General features: G+C 39.1%; 1 protein-coding gene across 1 annotated transcript; it reads right to left on the bottom strand.

Annotated features, from left to right (window-relative positions):
• Positions 1–778: 778 nt before the first annotated feature.
• Positions 779–11,491, bottom strand: LOC106910856 (fibulin-7-like). The gene is made up of 7 exons (XM_014977554.2): positions 11,171–11,491; positions 8,656–8,806; positions 7,749–7,919; positions 7,415–7,645; positions 7,087–7,224; positions 6,750–6,885; positions 779–1,326 (listed from the first exon to the last, which is right to left on the bottom strand). Exons 1-7 carry the CDS (start codon positions 11,264–11,266, stop codon positions 966–968), a joined length of 1,284 nt encoding a protein of 427 aa, XP_014833040.1. The 5' UTR covers positions 11,267–11,491; the 3' UTR covers positions 779–965.
• Between the last annotated feature and the right edge of the window lie 1,252 nt (positions 11,492–12,743).

The raw sequence follows: 12,743 nt of genomic DNA, 5'->3' as shown, positions 1-12,743 counted from the left end.
GTGTGTTAAATCAAGGAATATCCTTCAGAACAACTGAGACTGTTCCAATGCTAACATCTTCACCAGGATTTACCTGGAAACATCTATAGCAATATTAATCTGTGTTAAGAAAGAAACAAATATTGTTGTCCCTCCTTAAATGAGAGCATGTTTAAAGCAGTAGAAAAGGTTCACAGTAAGTCTATATGTAGAATGAACGACTATACACTACACATGTTCATAGCTAAGTGGTCATGCTGAGTCAACAAACAGAGGACTGGATGTCTCAGTGATAATAATAATAATAAAGTGCTGAGAGGTCACCAGAGAAGCTAGTAGTACAAGTTTTCTAACTACTACATTGACAAACGAATAAAAGATGATGTCTCTGAAAATTCAGGTCTCAGTAAACTCGGTAACACTTTATTTGAAAGGGGTTGAATAAGACTGTCATGACACTTTCATAAACATGACATAACACCTGTCATGGACATGAATAAGCCTTCATGAATATTTATGACTGTTGTCATAAAGCGTCATTCGGTAAATTATGACACTTTTAATACAAAGTTGACATTATTCAAAATGTCTTTGTTATGACAACTTGACATTAACCAAGAAATCATTACTGTTTAAATTTTACCTTTAATAACATAGAGTTACCTAATTTTTAAAGTGCAATCAGTAATACTTTTAGAACAAATTGATATCAGTAATGATTTCTTGGTTAATGTCAAGTTGTCATAACATTTTGAATAATGTCAACTTTGTATTAAAAGTGTCATAATTTACCGAATGACGCTTTATGACAACAGTCATAAATATTCATGAAGGCTTATTCATGTTCATGACAGGTGTTATGTCATGTTTATGACGGTGTCATGTCAGTCTTATTCACCCCCCTTCAAATAAAGTGTTACCATAAACTCTTATGGTATCCATTGAATGGTTATTAGTCCATGGACTCCTCTTGCTTGTCATCCCTGTTAGAACATGTACGGGGACACAAACAGGGTGACCTTGGTGAGGTAGCGGCCTAGCAGGGTGTTGTTCTCCAGCTCACTCATCTCCACCTCGGCCTCCAGTGTGGCCGGCCCGTTAATAGACGTCACAAGGAGAAGAGTCCCGGTCTGCCGACCCGAGCGCTGAACACTGAAGTGACCGCGACCACGGCCACCAGCCAGGCCAAACCGCAGCGTGTCTCCCAGCACACGGGCTGCAGACACCCGGAAGAGGACGCGAGGGGCAGACATATTGGACACCACAGCGAGAAAGTGGAAGGAGATGGAGTTTGGAGCTTGAGTGCAGGCTTTGTCCCCAAACATACACGGATTCCTCTCACAGCGCCTGGAGAAAAACAGGCATCACATTCTCAGTTAAAGCATGTTTGTTAAATTCATTTAACAAACAAGCCCAAAGGCTTTCCTTGCCCTTCATTTCACAACATTTTAAGGGTGTGACAGCAGGCAGATCTAGTTTTAAATTCTCATGTTGTTTAGTAAACAACAACAAAAAAAGTCTCATGGTGAAGTTTTCTGGCTGAGGACGATTATAACAGAGGTATGCCAGAAAGAAGCCTTTTCAGTATTGCAGTTAGTTATGTAAAGATGTAATGTATGGTTTACTCTGGTCTGGTGGAATTTTAACTAGGACCATGCGTTGATCAGATGAGACTGAGATTGCATTTTTAGCACAGTGGGTGGACACACTGCAAAACAAAGTGTGAATATTCCAAAAGGCGACTCACTCACACCAGTGACAGATCCAACCTTTAGGGCAATGCTGTGATGCTGTGTTCTTACAAAGGCAATATGAACCACTTTAACGAGCGTGGCATGATAAAAAATTCTTGCCATATGAGGAGACTTTGATTGCTCAGTGGTTGGCCACATTGACTTTATATTATGTGGACATTGTTGGTTTGTTTTATTGGTTGGCTGCTGTCTGGCAAACAAATGGTGAACATCTGGGACTCTGGATGATTAAAAGGACAGTGTTATATATAATCTACTTTTTTAAGCATTACATCATGTTATAATGTTATTCCTTCATCAGAAACATACGAGTGTTGCCTTGATTCTTGCATGCATGATTGAAAATTCTTTAATCTCCCATGGCAATCACATTCACCTTTGCAAAGCACTAGGGGTAACTGAGTGTTTTGCTGCTCCGCCTCGGACCTGCAGTTTCCAAGCTTCCCCCCACTCAGCTCCTTCAGACTAGCCAGCAGCAATTAGCAAACACCTGGTGGAACTAAGCATCAGCTGAGCTCATTATAGGAGCTACTTTTTTTCTCAGTGCAACGCTGGTAAAAACCTTGTTAAAGGGTTAATAGAGGGGCCATGCTGTGATGACTTCCTGAAGGCGGAGTGTTGGAAAGAGCAGGATTTCCTTAAAGAGATACAGACCCAATTAAATTTTTTTTTAAGTCATACTGCATTTATAACACCTGAAGGTAATAAAGTTACTTGATTGTGCTATAAAATGATACTGTGTGGCTCATAGTACTGACCCTTTAAAGGAAATGGCACACTGGTAAAGCCAGATGGATCCCCTGTCCTCTCAGGGAGAGTAATAGCAGCAGAGAAACCAGGCTGCGGGTTTGATCAATCTACTCCTTACTTCCCCTTCTTACTTGCTCTTCTTTCAAAAAGATTTACGAACATGCCCTGTGCTCCAGGTCCCCAGATACAGCAGTGGCAGGTTATGTTGAAGCATCGATTATGTGATATCAGAGAGAAATAAACTTTCCCTGAACTAAAGACTTACCTGAACTTGTTGTTCCTGTTAAAACAATGATCAGTTCAGCAGTCCAAATACAAGAAAAAAACTTCCGCCCATCAGTTTCTAACCGTAGACATTATTTTTCTTTTGTGCTATTATTTTTAATTATTTTACATTATTTTTCTTTCATGATTTATTTTACTAATAGATTGAAATGCTATTTAAACCTTTTTTTTGTAGAAAGGACCAAACTAGGCCACGGTAATAAATAAATAAGTCTACCTGGAATGCGGCATTTGCATTTATCCAGCTTCAGCTACTGTTGAAGATAAGTACGGACTTAAGTGAGGTCCCTTAATATGTGACTTTGCTTTAACAGCTAGGTTGTATTTAGGTATTTGCTGCCTCATCATGCATGTGCAGCTCGATTATGATGCACTTTTATGTGTTTGTCCTGAAAAATCCCCCACTGACCTGTTGTTTTCAGAAGCTGTCTCTGGTGGTTGCACCACAACACTGTTCTTACCACAGTCATGATTTAGCAGTAGGAATAAATTTAAACTTTGAAAGTAGTAAACATCTCCGGTGTCAAAGATAGTTTGATGCCTTTGACCAATCAGGTTGGCTGGAGCCTGAGTCTGCAGCTCATGTTTGGCCAAACCTCAGTCTCAGCCCAGAATGGCTTGCAGAGCGGCTAAGTGCTGGGTGCAGAGGGGAAGTGGTTGACATGCAGGTTGAGCTCATTGTTTTCAAAGTGACAGTTCCCAGAGGTAAGAGACTTGTGGTTCTCTTTGTCTCTTTCTAATCCCTCATTTTCATTCCTTTCCTGCTGATGGCTGTGTCGTTGTGCTTGCCAAGTTATTTATTTCTTGTTTATCTCAAGACAATTAGTTTGTTAGCTTCTCATTAGAAGCCAAGCATTGTTTTATTTATGATGGTTGACAGGATTTACTGTCCATCAGGTTCCTGAGCACAGCTGACTCCTGCAGGCAGGGTTTGGAAAATGTGTTAACAGATGAAGATTTAATGTAAGCCAGTAGGAGTCAACTTTGTTGAATCATTTGCAGAATGTATGAAAGTTGTGAAACTGTGCAAACATTGGCTTTACACAAATCAACATTTATAACATTTACAGTACTTCACTCAAAAAATACTGAGAGAATTTTGTGTTGAAGTTAATTTACAGTTAAAGCCCAAAATATTCAGATCTCAAGCAGATTTAAATTAAAAAATGTCTTAAATTCAACAATTATTGTTGTTGAATTATTGTTTTTGAGGCATCTCTCAAAAAATGTTAAAATAATTTAAAATATTACAATTGCCATCCTGTTGGTTTTCCCACTGGCGTTGCGGCAAATTATGATGATCTCAAGCAGTTTGAGGATGTAGGGTCTCATTACCATCACCCTAATCTACACAGATCCACTCACACATTGTCTCTACTGATTACTCTGCCTACACTGCATTTCGAAACAGTGATTAATAAACTGAACTAAGAAGTAGAAGTAGTTTTAGTGCAACAGACATTTCACTTCTAAGTGAGAAATATTTTGAGCTAACATTATTTCTAAATGAGTTTCTGGTTACTCTACTCAGTCCTAGTTACTTCACTGAATAAAAACCAAGTGTGTTTTAGTCAAAAACACACAGACATGAAACATTTCTAGGACAGCTTCATCCTATCTGCTGAGCCAGCCACATTTGGAGGTCAAACAAAACCTCCAGAAACAAACTTCCTGGCCAAATAAAGGTGACCACCTGGATTTAACTAGTAAATAGACACGAGTCTTTAGTGAGGATAACTACTGCAGCAGCAAATCTGTTAACATCAGCTGATGCAATGAGTAGCTTCTTTGTCAGCAATGTTGAAAGACATCAATCTGTTCATGAAGTGTCAGATCATTGGCATGCATCAGGCAGGAGATTACAGAAACCACTAACATTGGGTTAAGAATGGTCCGACGCTTTATTTAAAACTGGAAGGGAAGTGGAGAACCATCGTATTTGAGGAAAAAAAAGGTTGTCGCAATCATTAAAAAAAAAAAATCCTCATGTGAGATCACTTAAATGTTTGGTGAAATCAAATTAAAAAAACAAACAAACAAAAAAAAAACAAGTAGAATTCAGGACTATGTTTAATTGTGAAAGTTACAGCTCAAGGGATTGGGGCCGACAGGTGGTGTTGCCGTAGGTAGCCATTAAATAGTGAGGCTAACCAGAGAAAATGGCTTCCATTTAGAATAACAGCAGAATTATTGTCCAGTCTTTTATGAGTACACACAAAGACTGAACTCTGGAGCAATGGTCTGAGTGTTCCAGGGTGATGGTGCATCAGGGGAGGATGAGAAGTAGGAGAAGTGATTACCCATCATATCTAGTGCATACAGTACAAACCTGTGGAGGCAGTGCTGTGGTCTGGGGTTGCTGCAGACAGTTAGGTTTAAGGTCAGCAACATTCTGTGCCAAAATAATGAGGTCAGCTGATGCCCTGAATGTACTAAATGACCAGGTTATTCCCTCAATTGGTTTTTTTCTTTCTTCTCTGATGGCACACTGGCATATTCCAAGACCAGCCCCGGCTCCAGACGAGTTTAACAGGGGGGCATCGACTTATTTTGGGGGGGCAAAATGAATCTACGTAGCTGAACATAGACAACAACATCAGTAGCCTACAGGCTACTTGTTAACAAAAAACAGGTTACGACTTGTTAACGTCGTAACCTGTTTTTCCGTGCCACCTTCAAACGCAGCATGAACACTGCTGCGTTCCAGCAAAACGCAAAGAACTTTGCACAGTTTTCACCCAAACTAACCGACTGAGTTGAGTAAAGCTGTTGGATGAAGGTGATGTTAGCTAAAAGATGACTAGCAAATAACAATACAGCACCTTAACAGCAGATTTAATACATTACTGTTTAAACGTAACCTTTAATAACATAAAGTTACCTAATTTTTAAAGTGCAATCAGTAATACTTTTATAACAAATTTATATCAGTAATGATTTCTTGGTTAATGTCAAGTTGTCATAAAGACATTTTGAACAATGTCAACTTTGTATTAAAAGTGTCATAATTTACCGAATGACGCTTTATGACAACAGTCATAAATATTTATGAAGGCTTATTCATGTTCATGACAGGTGTTATGTCATGTTAATGAAAGTGTCATGTCAGTCTTAATCACCCCCCTTCAAATAAAGTGTTACCCGTTGTTTAAACATATATAGCTCTGGAAAAAATTAAGAGACCTCTTAAAATAATCAGTTTCTCACTTTTTATATGTTTGAGTAAAAAAAAAAAACATTGTTGTTTTATTCTATGGACTACTGAGAACATGTTTCCGAAATTCCAAGCACAAATGTAATATTTATCTGCAGAAAATGAAAAATTATCAAAAATAATAAAAGAGATGCAGCACTTTCAGACCTCAAATAATGCAAAGAAAACAAGTTCATGTTCATTTAAAACATGAACTAAAGTTTTAACTCAGGAAGAGTTCAGAAATCAATATTTGGTGGAACAACCAGGAGGTTTTTAATGGTGTTCAGTACAGTGGTCTCTTCATTTTTTCCAGATCTGTTTATGTACATTACCTTTTGTAAGTATCAGTTTTCTTGTATTTGGAAATCTATATTTCTTCTGCCTGAATTTGGTATGTTGAAATTATGAATAATTTCTTTATTTTATTCTTTAAAAGTACTAGAATTTGTCCATAACTTTCATATTTTTGTCAACCTGATTACATAAATTTGTACAAATAAAATAAAATATCATAGTAAAACACTTGATGTGCGCCTTTTTACCAAACATTTTCTTACTCTTACTTGAATATTACCTGAGTATTTTTTTCAGAATAATTTTTTATGTAGTCAGGTAAAAATACATAATTCTGTTCTTTCTTGAGAGCAACTTTTGATGACTCTTGAATATTACTTGAGCTCAAAAGCTTATTGGTTCCTCTCCTCCTGGCTGCAAATAACATGAACTAAGCAGAGTCTTGGGAGTTTCAGGTAGAGTAGGTGAATGTAGGTGATGTTTGTCCTTACATGGGAGACGTCTTGATGTATGTGGCGTTTTTTGTCTTGGGACACTTCACTGTCACGCACTTAAAACCTCCAAATGTGTTCACACACAGCCGGTCTGCCGTGCAGTTGTGTGAAAGGTTTTCACACTCGTCAATATCTAAAAGGGAAATGCGAGAAGTGAGACAAGCATGGATAAAAACATCGGTTCCAGTTCCCAGTTCCTTCAGAGTTTCTCTCCTTCAATTTAGATCCGTCTGACACGCCAGAATCAAACAAGCAGCTTGTTACCAGGAACCCTGCAGAGCTGAACAACTGAATACTGATGCTGGCAGTCAGCTATTGTGATTCAGCTGCTGACCTGTGCAGCTGCGACCGTCTCTGGACAAGCTGTAGCCAGGCGGGCAAACACAGTGGAAGCTTCCGGGTGTGTTCACACACTGATGGATGCAGAGACGGCCAGGTTGCGCGAGGGGGAAAAGATGACACTCGTCAATATCTGAAACACACACACATGCACGCACGCACACATGCACGCACGCACACATGCACGCACGCACGCACGCACGCACGCACACACACACACACACACACAAAAGCCTGTTGTGGATTCCACAGACTGATTGATATTGAAAATTGTCTTCTTTTTTTTTTTTAAGAAGGAAACTCTTTCTGAGGAGCAGCCGTACCTGTGCAGATGTTATTGTCCCGGCCTGATATAGTGAAACCAACATCACACGTACAGTGAGTCGAGCCCAGGAAATGTGTGCAGTTAGAAGGCCGGACAGAGGAGGAGGGCGAGGAGGGTGTTGGGGATGAAGCCAAAGAAGATGAGGTTGTTGTGGAGGAGGCAGATAAGGCAGCGAAGGAGGACGCAGCTGAAGAGAAGGAAGCCAAGGAGTTGGCGGTGCTGTTAAGACCTAAAGAGACACCATGAGAACAAAGAAATGACAAAGTACCGATCCTCCATCCTCCATCGTTATTTTATTTTATTTTTATTTTATTTATGTGTGTGTGACTCACTTCTGCACATGGGTTGTTGTCCACTCCACTTCAGAGACTCTAGACACACTCGGGTTCGTGGGCCTATCAACTCATAGCCGGGCTTACAGAGGAAGTGGACCTCGTGTCCCATAGCAAACACTCTGCCCAGTCGGCGTCCGTTAGCCGGGGGGTCAGGCTTAGGGCAGGACGCTGGAAACAAACCAGGAGGGTTTCACTGACATTGGTTCACAAAGCTTCACAACCTTCTGAATGTTCTGTTTAGTTTCTGCACCGCATTGGTCATTTAGATTTATATGGAAATTTTAAATCACTGCGTTGCTGCATCAGTCTGGTATTTACATGGACTTTTATTCATAAAAAAGAGACAATTTTACTGCATATTGGCTCTGATGTAGTTTGCGAACAGACAAAAAACGCATATTTGGACCCCTAAGCTAACAGGATTTACCGGCTTATTTAAATAAGAGAGACTGGATTTATCAAAATAACCAGAGGGCCAGGGTCAAAATGAAGAAGAAAGTAAAAAACAGAGATCAAATACTCGATTTAGACCAGGGTAAAAAATGCAGATAATATACCAGCTAAATTAATTCAAAGCAAGAAATTTAATTATATGAAAGCAAAATATTTTTAAAATGACATCATTAACAAGTTGTTGATGTAATCATAGTTTGTGTTTTATATATTATATATTTTGGTAGTATTAGATTATTTATTGAAAAAAGGTAAATATTCAATAAATTTTTATTGAATCATTTTCAGACTGGGATTTCTGAGTGACTGGAATCACCTCAGCTCTTTTGGATATTGGTACAAACTATTGGAGGGAATTGTTTGGTTTTTTTGTCATTGTTTACGTGTTTTGAATGTATGAACAGATGATAAAAGAAACCACGTCTCCTGTAGCTTCTTCCTGCATTTTTACCCATTTTAAAGAAGGCCATGGTGCTGTTGTGCAGGGCATTTATCTTCTTCCTGAGGGAACGCAGGCCTTGCTGGTACGATGTCTCATGTAGCGCTAACATTTTCTCTACCTGCCGCAGGGAGTTCAGTAGATCATGGGTGGATGGACATTCCTGTGGACAGGATAAAGACACTTCAGAGGACAAACTCTACTCAGAAGTAAGAAAGCTACAGGGAATCTGTAAAAGCCCTTATCAGCCAGCATGTATGCACATCCAGAAATGTTAATAAAATATAAAAAAATTCTAAAGTGTCACCACTTTAGAAATTCTTTGAAGTTCTCTGTACACAGTTTTATCTCAGATTGAATGAAGACTCATTTGAACACTTTGGAGAAACAAACATCTGGTTCTAATAGCCAATCAGCATGTAGGCTGTTCTTAGTGAATGGATGTAAAAGTTAGTGTGTGTGACTGTGTGGATTATTAGCCCTGGCTCATATGCAGATATGTGAAGGCAAACCACTGATGGAAAGGTGAATATTACTGTGGAGCGACTGTGGCTCAGTATCTGTCCTCCAAACAAAATTTCCTCACACACACACACGCACACACACACGTGCACACATACACACACACACACACACACACAACCTGACTCCAAGTTCCCTACCAATCAGTGGTATGAATGTGCACTGAAAAAAGAAAATAGTTGAACCAACTTAATTGAATTTCTTCGGTAACAAGTAATCCAATTAAGTTTATCCAACTTAATCTATTAAATTGGTTTAACTCGGCAAATTTAAATCGGTCTTACTGAAATCATTTAGTTTATTTCAAATAAAGAAGTAAACTAATAATGAGTTGTGCTCTACCCCTGCACCAACACAGCATCCTGATTGGTATAGGATCTGTCTCTGGTGAAGCTTGTGTCATGATGTCAGATGTCAGGATACGAACACAACATTGAACTTAATTGTTTCAAGTGAAGTCAAAGTAAAAGTTCCTTTAGGTTAAAAATATGTAACTTTTAAGTTAATTCAACACAAAAAATGTAAGCTATCAACCCAAAAGAATTAAGTGAGATTAATGTAAATAAGTCCATAACATGAACTACAGCCCAAATACACTTTTTATAGTATGTCAATATATTTGGATGAATGTAGCTCTTCAGTAGTATGATTAAAAAGTGCTGTAAAAATTATTTTGATAGGATAATGATAGATTTCAATCTACATAACTTCCAGAAGTGTAGTTTCATGCCTACAAAGTGTGTGAGTTTGCTTTGCCTTCCATAAATGTGTGTATATGAAAATGTTTGGAGCATCATGAAGGAAATTAAACACCAGAGTCCAATGATAGGGGGAGATAAATTAACTTATTCTCATGATCATAAATTCATGTCAAGATAAATATTGTCAGAAGTCACATAATATATTGAATAAAATATTTCACGTAATATTTAAAAATTGGATTTAAATGAAATAATCATTGCATAAGAGTGAAGATTAAATCTGGTCTTCCATCAACAATAGCTTTAGTCATATTCTGATGCAAAAAGCAGAAATGAGTTCAACTGAACTTGTAACAGGAAGTAAAGACTCAAACTATTTGAAAAAAATTATGGAGAGAGCCTTTAGGAATTTTTCGAAAATATTGTCAACTAGCTTTTGACCACATTGGGTTTATGAAACAGACTATAGGTTTTATAGATAGAGATATTTGTTAGAGAACTGACTTGTTTTACTTAAGTAGATTTAGTGTTCAAAACCACAGCAGATGAAAAACATGTGCATTGAGTGTATCTTTAATCAGAAAACATATTTCTCAAAGGTAAAATTCTACCCAGGATCAGAACTCTAGTTCTAGAAATGTGTGTGTTATTCTTTTTGCAGACAAAGGGCTATCTCACACTGCCGGCTCTTCATCTCCAACATGATGCAGGTAGGAGGTTGTTACATAAAGGTGAGGTTTTCAGAGCTACAGTAACATCTGGGTGTAAATAGTAGCAGACATCATCCTGGCAGGTGAAACACTGAAACCCTGCAGCCATGAACCTCTGGGTCTGAGATCTGCTGGGATTCTTCTCTGCTGGTTGTGGGAGTGAAGATGAAGCAGAGAGGAGCTGAGCTGTGCATGGCGGGCTGCTCTAAACGCAGATGACCCCCTGCTGCTTGAAGATGTACTTTTTACAATGGAAATGCAACAGTTGTTCATTTGAACACACTTTACTCATGTCTGATCTCACAGTAGATTATTGGTAAATCGACTAAGTTATTTAGAATTTTTCTAGTCGTACTTCACACTCAGTGTTTTGCTCATTCAAATGTGAACAGAACTGCACTCAAACCAGCAACTTCCAGTCAGTTTGGCTTCAATTCAAATCAGTTTAACTTAGATCTACGTCTAAGAAACAATGAAACAATTCTTCCAAAAAGAATTATCAGCATCCAACATGGCAGTTGAAGAAAGAACTCTGAAGAGGTTAAATGAGAAATCAAAGAAGTAGTCGCCTGTTTGGAAGTCTTTTTTACTCACCTGAGCAGAAACCAGCCCGAAGTGATGAAGACTCATCATTAGAACCATGACCTGAACGACCTTCATATTCAACACAAACTCCATCATCACACTCATAAACTGGATCCGGATCTTGATGAACTCAGGGATCTGCAGATCAGCTCTGTGCGTCCGGCTCCTGCAGAGTTTCTCCCAAACTGCCAAACTTTGTTCTAGTGATGATGCCAAATTTCTCCTCCCTGGACTGACAGCCCCTCCTCCGCCTCTACCCACCTCGCTGTCCAAAACTTCCTAGCTGGGAGGAGAATGAAGAGGACTGAGGCGACCACATCTGGAACACGCTTGGCTGCTTTTTTAGATTCATCATTGTCCCCTCAATTAGACGCCTAAATTAGAAGGAAAAGTCAACTGCTTGTGGTGCCTTTTAATCATCACTAGCCAAACAAAGCAGTTACAAAGCTGACTATTTAAGTTTCACTTTCCTGCTCTTGTACTCTAATCACTGCAGCTTCACTTTAATTTTCAAATCCTGAACCCGCTGCCCAGCAGTCGAGTATATAATGGGCTCCTAATGATAGAGTAGAGACTGAAGGCTCAGGCAGAGGTTACTACCCTTCAGTCAACACTCCACCCAACACCCTCACCCCAAATTGGTGTCTTGGGCCAAAGTCATAAAAAAATAGATCAACAGATCTTTTACAAAAACAAAAAGCGCTGCTTCTGAGAAATCCTGGAAATGGCTAGAGAAAGTTAGATAGTAGAGAAAAGTAGATTTACTTTTCAGTACTCTCTTCAGCCAGAGCACCAAAGCAAGAGGTCAGAATCTACCACATCACACAGAATGCAGGATGCAGGCTAGCTAAAGAGGCAGATGCTGAAGCAGTGCAGTACACACAGTTAAAGGAGTGTGGCTGTTAGGAACACACACAGGGATGGTAAAGACTGAAACCCTCATCATACCTCCCAAACACAGACAGGAAGGCAGGAAAACGCTTCTCAGCTCCTGAATGTGACATTAATGGATGTATGTTAACAAGTAGATTAAAAACATCCATCCATTTTCTGTACACCTCTGCACTTGTCCCTTATTGGAGGGTTGCTGGTGCCTATCTTCAGCTAACGTTCCAGGTGAGAGGCAGGGTACACTCTGGACAGGTCGCCAGTCTGTCGCAGGGCAACACAGAGACAGACAGGACAAACAACCATGCACACACACACACACCTAGGGACAATGTAGAGAAACCAATTAACCTGACAGTCATGTTTTTGAACTGTGGGAGGAAGCTGGAGTACCCAGAGAGAACCCAACATGCAAACTCCATGCAAAAAGACCCCAGGCCTGAATTAAACCCAGAGCCTTCTTGCTGCAAGGCAACAGCTCTACCAACTGCGCCACTGTGCAGCCCAGCTTAAAAACATCAAAGATTAAATGCAGTTTATTTATATAGTGCCAATTCTTATCAAATATTGACTCAAAATACTTATAACAACAAAAATGTTATACACACAAATTCAACTTAATAGTAAAATCAACTAACTATGAGAACTTCAGTTGTTATAAAAATACAATATATATAAAATATGACTTAAAAGA

Source organism: Poecilia mexicana, unplaced genomic scaffold (genome assembly GCF_051168715.1).
Source record: "Poecilia mexicana isolate PSO_F unplaced genomic scaffold, ASM5116871v1 scaffold_6, whole genome shotgun sequence".
Lineage (NCBI taxonomy): Eukaryota > Metazoa > Chordata > Actinopteri > Cyprinodontiformes > Poeciliidae > Poecilia > Poecilia mexicana.
Note: the sequence above shows the minus strand (reverse complement) of the source record. Positions and strands in the feature narration are given on the sequence as shown.